The 12,931-nt window shown below is 37.5% G+C and overlaps 1 protein-coding gene across 2 annotated transcripts in view; it reads left to right on the forward strand.

Moving 5' to 3' along the window:
- Positions 1 to 3,194, forward strand: part of LOC145991307 (major facilitator superfamily domain-containing protein 6) — a 44,863-nt gene extending 41,669 nt beyond the window's left edge. The window contains exon 9 of one of the 2 annotated variants that reach the window (XM_083127299.1): positions 1,240 to 3,193. In XM_083127299.1, coding sequence (XP_082983425.1) covers positions 1,240 to 1,661 — 422 coding nt within the window. In that variant the 3' untranslated portion in view covers positions 1,662 to 3,193. Of the gene's footprint in view, positions 1 to 1,239 lie in introns of both variants that reach the window. The other variant, XM_083127300.1, reaches the window with a different exon arrangement.
- Positions 3,195 to 12,931: the final 9,737 nt, after the last annotated feature.

A 12,931-nucleotide genomic window follows, 5' to 3' on the forward strand; every position in this document is an offset into this window, starting at 1 on the left:
GGGGATGAGTGATGAAAGGATGAAATTTATGAATGGACATTCACAAACAACCAAGCCCGACCGGGATTCGAACCCGGGACCCTTGCAGCTCAATGTGATAACCACCAAAATTGATGGAAACACTGCCACCTGCAAAGCATGCTCTGGCATACATATTCAACAATACCTAGTATGTGTGCGGCCAGAATTCATGTTAGCAGATCTTCGTCTGACTCACAGAGATTGTAGAAAAACTCTTCAGTAGCCCCACAGGAAAATGTTGAATGGAGTGTCTACCTTGAAACAACTGATTGTACAAGATATCATTGCTCTTTCACCCAGTACATGCACGAATTGTTCTATTGTTTCTTAACACTTCGGTTGATTTTGTTGTACAGAGTTGGACATGAAAAACTGGCCCGCCTCATCTTGTCAGCCATTCTCAAACTTATTCTTTCTTGTACACTCATCCATGCCACTACTCTCCCAAACTAGCCATGCCACGGCACCCCTCTCATCATATCTGTGCTGGTTCTTGTTTTTCAAGCTCATTAATTTAGAAGAAAGTTTTGTTTCAGACCAAGTGATATGAGGTGGGCCAGTTTTTCGTCCCAACCCTGTACCTGCTGTATGGCATGTTTCAAAACTCTATCTACTTGATCCACGTACAAGCACCAGGGGTTTGTAATATGAATTATGAAGCAGCCTGTGTGTGTGCTGACAGCCTTGTCGGTTCGATTCGCAAGGTGGAATTTTTTCAAGCAATGTCCCTCCTGGAGTGGCTCTGGGTTTCACCCAGCCCTAATAAATGGGTGCCTTGGGGTTGGCATGTGGTCTTGATTACTTCACTTCCACATATGTCCATAATTATAAATATGTGGGCCCCTACCCACACAACACATGCCTTCATTGTATGGTGCTTGAACAGCTTTACCTCTACAAAATTATTATCCTTAGTAATCTACGTTTGAGAGGTGAAAATAAATTTCTTAACTTTCTTGTTGTAACGAAGGAATAAAATAGTGGGGATATTTTGAAATATTTCTGGAGAAAATCCCTACTCTGCTATAAGGCACACTGTATACACCATTTATATGCTTCACATAAGGATTTAGGATATCCGCTGAGGAAATGCAAAAGTCTCCCAACTGCAACTACGTCGCCTGTCTTATTTACTCTTCACTCTGTGAAGAGTGCTGGTGTACTTTTATGGATTTAACATGCTGTACCATTTTTCAAAACATGCGCACTCTTTTTCAGATGGTGAGGAGGCCAAACACTTAAAACATGAAGAGGACAATAAAGATGTACCTAACAATCATAGCATCACATCTCCAGAGCTTATTAGCAATCAGTCAAGTGAACTGTGCAAGAATGAAGACAGTGATTGTAAGGATAACACACTTTCATTAGTGAATGAGATTCGGACTTCACTGCATCAACTAGATAAGAATGAATACATTAGTGATAACAATATAAAAAAATCCACTGATGAACTAAATAATCATCTTAACTCGTGCAGTGATAAGTGTTCTTTGAAGAATTTACAGGAACCATCACCTTCTGGTTCAAGGACAGATGTTACAAGTAATGAAAAAGAAAATGAAGAGGAAAGAGAAATTACACTTGTTAAAAATGTGTGGGAAAGAAGAAGTTGGTGTGTAGAACAAGTACCTGTTTAGTTCCTAAATAGCTAAGAGAAGTGAAAAAAAGTTGTTGTTTTTTTGTTGTGATCAATAAATTATGTTCACACAGGCACGGCCATTTAAAGTGATGCTATCCATGCTACACACATTTCTGTGAGCATACTGTGGATTGTGGATATGTTGCATTTCAGGAAGAAAAATCATTCTCTTCCACCTATCTACAAGTGCTTCTACATGCACCATGCATCAGAATATATTGTTAACAATATTTATAAGTGTTATAATTTACAAAGATACAACTGCAACATAAAGGTGAATGAAGTTGAAGTGAAGAATCGATGGCTTCCCTACAACCTCATAAATTTAAAACTTTTGTTGCATTTTTCCTATCAACAACATCAGATGATGGATTTTCTGCAGCTGATATTGATATTCGTTATTTAGCATCACTTTTCTGCCTCTTTTGGCTTATCAGTATGATTGGATGAGTGCAGGAGCGATTCCTCCATGTAGGAAGTGAGGTATCTCCTACAGTTCATTTATACTTACTTCCAGTTCCCTACTTTTTAGGAGTTTAATATGCATTGTAAAATTAAGAGCGTAATGTACATACAAATTGACTGCGTTAGCTACTTTAGAGAGTTGACTGCTATCGCTCTCTCCAGCTGCAGCCCCAAGACAATTGACACCCAGGCTTTGCTGCTGCTGAGGAACCTTGCTGGTTACACTACAGCCGATGGGTGAGGAGTGGAAGGGACAGTACAGGGGAAGGGGGAAGGTTGCGCAGTTAACAGATTCATTGAGGAACCTGCAAGAGTTTCCTCAATCAGCGATGCCAACCCCAGCAAAATGGTACTAAGCCTAGCACAGTTTGATCTTTGTTGTCACCTAGCACCCTGCTTCTGCAAAATCGAGTTGCTGGAAGAGAGAAATCGAATTCAAAGGAATATGTTTACAGGAAATAAAAATAAAATTATGTCCAAATCTTATTTCTACTTCACCAGGGGACATGTTTCAAACAAATGGGAGTATGCCGACCCAGCGACAAGCTTATTAACAGCACTCCACAATCCATCCTCTATCTCTTCTTTGTCCTGCCTGATTTAGTTCACGAGGAAATTTTATGGCAGGAAATCAGTAGAAAGTAGGGGTTAAACAAACAATTTTCTCCAACTTTTCAAGTTCTATGCTAAACCCATTTAGTTTGTCGAGCCATTGTAAACTATTTTGTGGAAAAATTAACAATATTACATAACTGTAGTGAATACCATTAGGGAACAGCCATTTTGTACCCTCTTAGCAAGTGTGTATTCCTAACTAATTTTGGCATGCTGATTTCAGATTTGCCACTCATTTTTCTCCATCACGTACCATTTTCAAGATACGCATGATGTCATATATGATATAATATGGGTAATTTATACACCACTGAATTCAGCTTTTCTTTTAACAGCATTTTCTAACGTATATGTATGCAACCAAGTGACAAATATTTGCAGTTGACACTGGCATTTGTTTCTGTCAGAGCGAAAAAAAAAGTGTATGATATGGGTAGAATGGAATGGAATGTCTTTTAGTCGTCTCTTGTGTGTTGGTATGAGAGGTTTATTGTAATGCTGTTTGCTACAATAAAGGATATTTATATGTATGGTAATAAATTAACATGCAGTTTACAGCGTTTGAATTGTTCAGTAACACAGTCGAGTGTGCTGTGATAAACTTCATCGACTGAAAGAACCCCTTAGCTGTGTATATCATCCTAACACATTGTGATACATTTCTGAAAAATGTATGCTAAAATTGCAATGTAAAAACATCACAGATTGTGTAAAGATAGTGTACCGCTGGATGCTGCTGGGATGAAAGATCGCCCATGGAACTCACATGGTACATGTCATAGTTGTGGAGTAACACTAAGAGACTGGTTGAATGGCATTCATTCAATGCCTTTTGATGTATCTATGATATGGCTTGAACCAAGAGACCACGTGACTGATTGTTGTTTTTGCCGCACCATATTATTCCTCTAAGAATAAAAGCATATGCATATGTCGATGTGCCCTTCACATTGAAGCCGGTACGACATAGTGAGGGATTCCCAATTCCTAAAGTACCACCCACGACAGTGGAACTGAACATTTCTCGTGACTAGGAATGTTCAGCATCTCAAGCAGCACACAAAGGGAAGTCACAACATGAAGGATTTTTAAAATATAAAATATAGTGTTACATAGAAAAAGATAAGTAGGTTAGTTTAGATCTTTTATTTCATTTGGAAATTAATTGAATAACATTGTCCGATGTTGGCGCACCTGGTACTGCACTCTGATATGACCAATGTTGCCAGTACACTTCGCAATTTTTCTAAAAAGAAAAATTATGAATATGGCATGATTAACATCATAAATCGTCTGTAATGCATAGAAAGCATAACAATTTATCGTTCTTTTAACAATTCGATAAATACCCATTGAGACCATCGACACACATTGAAAATTATTGCAAGCGACTCCATATCTGTCTTTTATCCATGTTTTTCCTTCGTACAATATTTTTTTTTTACACCTTGCAAGTTTTTATTCCATACTGAACGTTCAGGCAGATAATTATTTTCGTGATTAATGTATAAATAATATCCATTAATATAAATAAGTTATTAACTAATACAAGGTTCATGTCTCTATCTCAAGAGTTAAGTACATTCAAAGTCTTGGTTCAATGAGTTTTGGGACACCCTGTATATCTCGGAAATGTAACGTGATAGACACGTTTTGAGACTTTCTTTGAATTACTCGCACCGGAATTAGTAAAGAACATGCTATTTCATCCAGGATACAGAAAAATTTTAAATTTGTTTCCTACTGTAATAAATAACGGAAGTTCAAAACTCAAAAAGTAGATGCATAATTGAACATAAAACTACAGTTATCTTAAAAATATATAATAATAAATTCTAGCACAATTTAGAAGCATTTAGCATAATTTCAGAGTTTAAGCAGCACTTTTTATTATCCTCAATTGACAGGGAGGGTGGAACAAAATAAAATTCTTGCAAAATCTGAAATATCACCAATATTATTTTTGTAGGTTTTTGAAGGTTCACATTTAAATATTTCATAGTTCAAGGAGGGGGGGGGGGACAAGGGTCTCTTGCTCTAACTTGTGCATGGGCCTGCAGCCAACATTCTAAATGCAATAGATAGTACAAGCAATACATGTGAATGTAATTGAACTCATTTTCCAAACCTTCCCCGGTTTACCATAACTTCTTCGAAAAAAAAAAAACAAAAAAAAACGAGTGATATGATGAAATTGATGAAGGGACACTCACAAAGAACCAGGGACCTCTGGCATCGTAGTGCACTGTGTGAACCAGGCCCGTACCCAGGATTTTTTTGAGGGGGAGGGCAGACCCATATTCAAATTTTCATAAATTTTCTCTCATATTATACAGTAATAAATATATATATATATATATACCAGGTGTATAAGCTTAAATCTGCTGTTTGCTCATAGATGGCGTTAGTGAGCGTATGAAGCTACCATGAGCACGCCATACCTGGTGTTTTTATGAGTTGGACATCTGCCAACACAAATCAGTGCACATCGTTAGCAGGTGCAGACAACAACAGACAGTGTTCCTGTGGTAAGCATGTCTAGTTTTGTGCCAGAAAAAGAGCATATGCGGGAAGCTCTGCTTTTCTGCTTCCATTTGAAGAAATCGGCTGCTGAATCGCATCAAATGCTTGTGGAGGCCTATGGTGACAGTGCTGTATCGGAAACAACGTGCAGGGATTGGTTTCGTCGGTTCAAAGACGGCAATTTTGACCTGAGCGACAAGAAGCGTGAAAATCGGCCCAGGAAGGTTGAGGACCATCAATTGCAGGCTCTTTTGGACGAGGACGATACCCAAACGCAAAAGATGCTTGCCGAGCAATTGGGTGTTACTCAAGCAGCCATTTCCATGCATCTACGTGCCATGGGAAAGGTTCAAAAGATCGGAAAATGGGTGCCGCATGAATTGACCGATCGGCAGCTGGAGAGACGCCAAAACGCATGCGAAATCTTGCTTGCCAGACAAAAAAGAAAGTCTTTCCTGCATCGGATTGTGACTGGTGATGAAAAGTGGATATATTTCGAGAATCCTAAACGCAAGAAATCCTGGGTTGATCCCGGCCAACCATCAACATCTTCCTCGAGACCAAATCGCTTCGGCCGGAAGACGATGCTGTGTGTTTGGTGGGATCAACAGGGCATCGTCTACTTTGAGCTGTTGAAACCTGGTGAAACTGTCACTGCCCACCGCTACCACCAACAACTGATCAAATTGCACCGTGCTCTGTGTGACAAAAGACCGGATTATCAAGAAAGACATGACAAGCTGATTTTCCTCCACGACAACGCCCCATCACACACGTCAAGACTGGTCCAAAACTACTTGGAGACACGCAACTGGGAGGTGCTACCCCATCCCGCCTATTCACCAGACCTGGCCCCTTCCGACTACCATCTGTTTTCGTCGATGGGCCACGCCCTCGCTGAGCAGCACTTCGATTCGTATGCAGACGTCCGAAAATGGCTTGATGAGTGGTTTGTCTCGAAAGAGAAGGACTTTTTTTGGCGTGGTATCCACAAATTGCCCGAGAGATGGGCAAAATGTGTAGCTCGCGAGGGCAAGTACTTTGAATAAATTTCTTGTTGCTTTCTATGAACAAACCATGTGTTTTTCTGACTACAAACCAGCAGATTTAAGCTTATACACCTGGTATATATATATAAATATATATATATATATATATATATATATATATATATATATATATATATATATATATATATATATATATATATATATATATATGTATGTGTGTGTGTGTGGGGGGGGGGAGCACAGGAGAGGGTGGGTAGAGAAATGTGCTCATTTTGATACGAAATGTTGAAGAACAGCATTTTCTAGCCAATATGTATGCAACCAAGTGACAAATATTTGCAGTTGACACTTGCATTTGTTTCTGTCAGAGCGAAAAAAAAGTGTATGATATGGGTAGAATGGAATGGAATGTCTTTTAGTCTTGCATCAATGGTTATACAACTAAAATAGCCCAATATTGCAAACTTCTAGAGCCTGCCTCTGTCCAGAAACAACCTATTCATTTGTGCAAGGTCAAAATCGAAATTCATGCAAAATTTGAAAAAACATCAACATAATTTTGTAGATTTTTATAAATTCAAATTCAAAATTTTCATAGCTTGAGCCCCCCTCTACTTGGGTACGGGTCTGGTGTGAACCACAATTCTATAGAGGTCGGGGCTGATTGAGAAAAGCACCTTCATATTAGGTTCTTATTTAATTTACAAATTTTACATTCTTCAAGTTTTAATTTCTCCTATGCCTTTCACTCAGTTTCATCTGAATTATATTATGGTACAACAATTTTGCTGCTTGTTGTTCCTGCACCTCTACGTCTAAATCTGGCTTGCAAAACGTAGTGTTAATCAGTTACAATCTTGCTAAACAAAAATCACATATCACAATCAAAAGTTCTGTTTATAGACACATGTTTAAATAGATAAATATAGGGTTTATCAAGGATCACTTTTACTGTTATATTCTGGGTATTCTTTGAGACTTTTCTACCCCTCTAAAATCCAACTGGTCAAACAACAAACTTCAGAAAACTCCGTCTTTTCGCCTCCAGTTCTGGCAGGGTCTTTCCATGTCAAGTGAACCAATTAAAAACACCTGGCCATCTCTAATTTTATTCATACTTCATTGTCATGAAGTACTACCCTAAAATAGGAAAAACTGCAAAATTGCAGATTTGTATCTGTTGTAGTTCTCAAGTTAGAACCCTCTGAAATATGGAAAAAAGCACAATTTTCGGCACACATGCAATCACAAAAAACTCATAAATCAAGCTAGAATTGACGGAGTAGGTTGGGATAAGAACGAAATTGATGTTTCTGCTATGAGCTTTAATTACATATATCACATGACTAAGCCGCGCGTCAGGCTAAGTTTGCAGCAGGTTTTATGAATCAATCCGCGCGAGAACTGAGAACAGAATCTTCCGTGCCAGTCTTGCCTCAACCGCCGAGCTGCTTACATCGCAGACACTGAGATAATCCACAGTATTGCCAACCGCACAACACATCAAAACCCACATGCATGTCAAGTCGAATGTATTTTTGCTTCGCTTTGTCTCCTGAAACATAAAATTTTAAAAGTACTTTCTGCGCATAGATTATTTAATAAATGTGTCATTAATATAAGAGCGAAATAACTTCTAAACATGAGAGCATGTGTGTATATTTCGAGCATGCAAAAATAAAAATAAAAAAGATAAAAGTAAACAACGATAGGCCCCTCTTGAATTTAATGACAAATTATTGTTTTTGGTTTAGAAAGAAATACATTTATGAAAAACGTGGTTGCAATACATCCGTTCCTGTAACACACACGCAATTCAAGTTATACCACCAAAAAAGCATGATTTTTTATTGGTGATACATACAATCAGGTGCATTGTCTGTCGCTATTACTCTGGTTTCAATTTGTGAATCACTTCACTAAACCAGGATTCAAATCTTGGTCTGTCCATTTCTTGCGGATAATCACCCTTCCCTTTCTTTGCGCGGAACAGTAAATATGCACCTTCAACAAAGCTTTCATTGCCGCCAGTGGGTGAAACAATAAGCTTCCCCCTTCCCCTCATCATTGGTTTCTTCAGCCCTGGCGGTGGTTTTGCATGGTGGTATCATTCCATGTTTTATTCCCCCTTCCCCCACCGACCGAGTTGAAGGACGTCTCGTCCAAATAATAAACATGTTTCTTCTCACTGTGATATCTTTTAATACCGCGGAGATTCTTTTGTCGTCAAAAAACAAACAATCATTTCCTCTTGCTAAACTCAAACAGCAAATCATTCAACACCCGTGATACAATTCGTGCGCACATTGATGGCAAATCACCTCACGCCCTGTTTTACTTTGATCTTGCTGCCGCAAGGAGGATTATGCATTCAAAACAACTTGCTTGTCTTTGAAGAGCTTTTCCATTCGGACGAAGTCCAAAATAACATTCGGGTAAAACCGCGTGCTGAACAGTAGATTCAGCCATTCTCGCCGCTCTACAATAAACATAGGGTTAAAATAGTGGGATGTGCAACACTGGTATCACCGATTCCACACGTTCTGCAACGCATTCAGTCTCGCTCGACTCGCTCTAAAGTTTCAGTGTCTCTTCAACGCAATACACATTGCAGTTGGCGAATCTAAGGTTATAAGTTCGTCTGCACAGTAATTGCAACCAATTAAGTCCATACCTGCTAATGGATGTACTATTTTGTCTGTATATTACAAATTAAATAACTGTTTTCTTGCAAGTATGCAGTTGTGTCGGAATAGAACCCATCTCAGTGGAACTATGTTCTTGCATGCAGGTTTGGATCTACATATGCGAAAACCTGCTGCAAGGTTGACTTGACGAGTGGTTTACTTTTCAAATTTTTTTCATTGCAAGGTCATTCAGAATTGTTTTGAAAATCAAATTTTTCAAAAACCTATATTTTGAAAATTTTTAAAAGTGCACATAGAAACATACATATTTCAACATCAAGTCTTAGAAGTTTTGTTATGGGATCGTAGTTTTTGACATGTATAAACAAATACTATACGTACACTAGGTAAGACCATATGACACGGGAATATTGCAATGTAAATTCCAAATGAAAAAAAATTGAAAAGTAGTCATGTGATATATCTCATTAAAGCTCATAGCAAAAGTAACAATTTGGTTCTTAACCTTCTATGTCAATTCTAGCTTGATTTATGAGTTTTCTTGTGATTGCATGTGTGCCGAAATTTTTTTTTTTTTTTTTTCTTCATATTTCAGAGGGTTCTAACTTGAGAACTACAACAGATACAAATCTGCAATTTTTCCTACCTTACCGGTACTTCATAACAACTAAGTATGAATAAAATCAGAGATGGTCACGTTCAAAATTTACCAAAATTTGGTTCACTTCACATGGAATGACCTGGAAGTTTTAAGGGGGAAAAAATGGTGTTGCTACACACCTGATTTTTGTCCAGTCATACAAGACACCTTTTGCTCTCAATATACTGTACCCTTCGGTCGCATTTCAGGAAGAGGCAGGGAATCGGAGACCCATTCGCTTGCTACACGGCAGCAACCATTAGGCTTTGCCGTGCTTGGCCTTGTTGAGAGTGTCACCTGTTTCGAAAACGACTTGAAACAAAAACATTTGGCAATGTAGAATAGCACGAGAATTTCTCCTCACCATGGAAGTGTCATGATTGTTCAGCGGTTCATGTTACACTCCCTGGCTTTTGACAGAAAAGACAAAAATAGAATTTCGCTTTCACCGAACAGCCTTTAGGTTAACCACAATTATAAATTGATGAAATAAGGTGATGGTAAAACTATGTAGTGCACCAGCCTGTCATGAATATCTTTCCTGCTGTGCATTACATTGCAATCAATAGTGAGATCTCTCAATTACATAAAAAACAAAAAGCTGCAATACACTGTAACAAGTCACAATAAATGTGTTATGTGGGAGAATTATTAACTCGTATAATACATACTACGTGCTAATAATTAATTATGTATGGAGCAGAGACTTGGACAATGACAGAGAGAAACAAAAGAAAGATGCAGGCAGTGGAGATGAAATTTTTAACGAGTATATTGGGGAAGACTAGAAGGGACAGAATAAGGAATGAGGAGATGCGACAGACAGTGGGGGTGGTAAACTTCAGAACAGGATAGATCAGACACAGATGAGATGGTTCGGACCCATGAAGAAAATGGATGCAGGAATTCTACCAGTAAGAGCTTACAATGCACAAGGAGTGGGAATAAGGTCAAGGGGGAGACCAAGATGTTGGTGGAAAGAGAAGATAGTGCACAGTGTTAGGAGAAGAAGACAAGATTGGAACATCATGCAAAGAGTGGAGTGGTGGAAGACCAGAGGAAAATGGAGAGGCTTGACTTCTATGTCAAACTACCCAGAGGCAGGAAACAGTGAAGGATTATAATGAAGAATGTTAGGCATGTAATTTTATTGGTATTGTTGGCAACTCTGATTCTGTTAGGTGGATTTTTATTTTAGCACATCAGAGAGATACATATCCTGAAGTATGGGCCTGCAGGATAGAAAATTTTCAGTTGGAATGGGAAAATATCCAATTCTACCCACTATTTCTCCATCACATTTCTGAAATGAAAACTTTTACTTTAATAAATTTTCAATACTTATGGCATTTTTTAATACAGAACTATGCAAAATTCCTTGGATATTTGGGTTCCCATAAACATCAAGATGGAACTGGGATTGGAACAGAAAATAACACACCCACTTTCAGTACGAACATTTTCGGACCGAGCTTACCTTCAAATGGACTTACAAGAAATGCCTGTTTGGATTTGTTATTCCAATATTTTACCCTACATACCATTGGTTCATGGAACTTCAATATTCATGCTAATTTTTCAGTGGCTCTTTGGGTATGAGTGGTGGCACCACAATCTGGAACGTAGAGGTTTGATTGATTTGGTGTTTTATGTTCACTTTATGCACAGTATGGTTAATCGGGACTGGACCTACAGTTTAAAGTGGGATCTGAACCACTACGTGCCTCCACCAGGTATCAAACCTGGGCCCATGATTACAAGGCAGGAATGTATAGGTGGGTGTTATAACTTACACGTAGGGATGTACATACTTAGTTTATGATGAACATGTCGGATTACTCAATGTAATGTTCATTGTAAGAAATTTCAAATTGCATTTTCCTAACATACTTTGTTATGAAATAATGCAAAATAACCCTAAAATAAGCCATTTAGATTGTATTTGACAAATCAACATTTTCTCCAGTTGGGTTTAGTGTGTGAACTATGCAAAATCTGAAATATTAGTTAATTTTGTGTACATATGTGCATGTGTACACGCAGACACACACACTCACACAGAGGGAAAGGGACAGACAGACAGACTTGCAAACTATATAAGCATTCAAACATGTAAACTAGATTATCATCGTAGATGCATTGTCAAGAGAAAACAAAATACATAGTTGCCGTTAATGGAATAACTCTTGTATAAATATTCTGCTGGAATAAGACCATGTGTATTTATGAGGCTTATCCATACAAGATGATAAAATCTTAACACTAAAAAACTTCTTACCTAACGTGCCGGGAACATTTTTGTTAGAACGGACAAACTTTTAAAGTGTTTCGTATCATGCTGTTTTGTGTGTTATGTGTGGTTTTTAACAAGAATGATAAAATCTCTTCTTCCAGCCACCATACTGGTGTGAAATAAATATAAATTATGAAAACTAAAAATAAAATATAAATTCATATTCCATGTAAAGTGTTGCTCAGCAAATGTTATTGTTAGGGTTTTGACGAAAATACAAAAAGTGAAATAACACATTGTAATGTTAATTTTTCATGTTTTGAAAGGCGAGAGGTTAATTTTGTTACAGTTTAGTCACAAATGATGCAATTGATCTGCAAAATGCGAAATGAACTCTTAAACATGAAATTTTGGGTATATTTACTCATGCAACACCTGCTGAGGCCTGAATTTATCCTGCAAGTTACGCAAATCATGGCAAATTGATTAATTCTGCTGTAAATATTTGAGAAACAAAAATAGACTCCTTTACAAAGCTACAAACTTCATACTCTGATAACTATAAAAATGTGCTATTCAAGGTGAAATGTTAATTTTGTATAATAAGTGTAGTTTTAAATCAAATTTAGGGTTTTATTCATCATTTTAACACCGATATGCCATTTTATATACCGCTTTTGATCCTGAAATATGCCCAGTTTTTGTACCAATATCTTGATCTTTCTTTCACCATAAATATGTGGCTCTAGTTATTGACCAGTATCAGTGATCAAATTACAATACTTACCAACACCAGTATCAAGTAAACAGAAACATTATGCAAAATATTTTGAATTCATAAAAAAAAAAATCACAGAATAAAAGCCGTAATTAGTTTATTCAATCTGCAGAGCATCTACCACAAAATATTCAGATACGTAATAGTACATACATACCAACAAAACTACATCACAGCAATCAATAACATTTATATTACCTCCAAATAAATATATATATAAACAAATCCCTATTATCATAGGAATGATTGGATCCCAACATTACAAACATGCATTCTAAGTGTAAAAATAACAATTTTCTGAATAATCAAACTTTTTAAAGATGAGCCCAAATCATCTCACAGACACAACCATTTAA

The sequence above is a fragment of the Lepisma saccharinum genome, chromosome 8 (genome assembly GCF_977018435.1).
Source record: "Lepisma saccharinum chromosome 8, izLepSacc3.1, whole genome shotgun sequence".
In the NCBI taxonomy this organism is placed as follows: Eukaryota; Metazoa; Arthropoda; class Insecta; order Zygentoma; family Lepismatidae; genus Lepisma; species Lepisma saccharinum.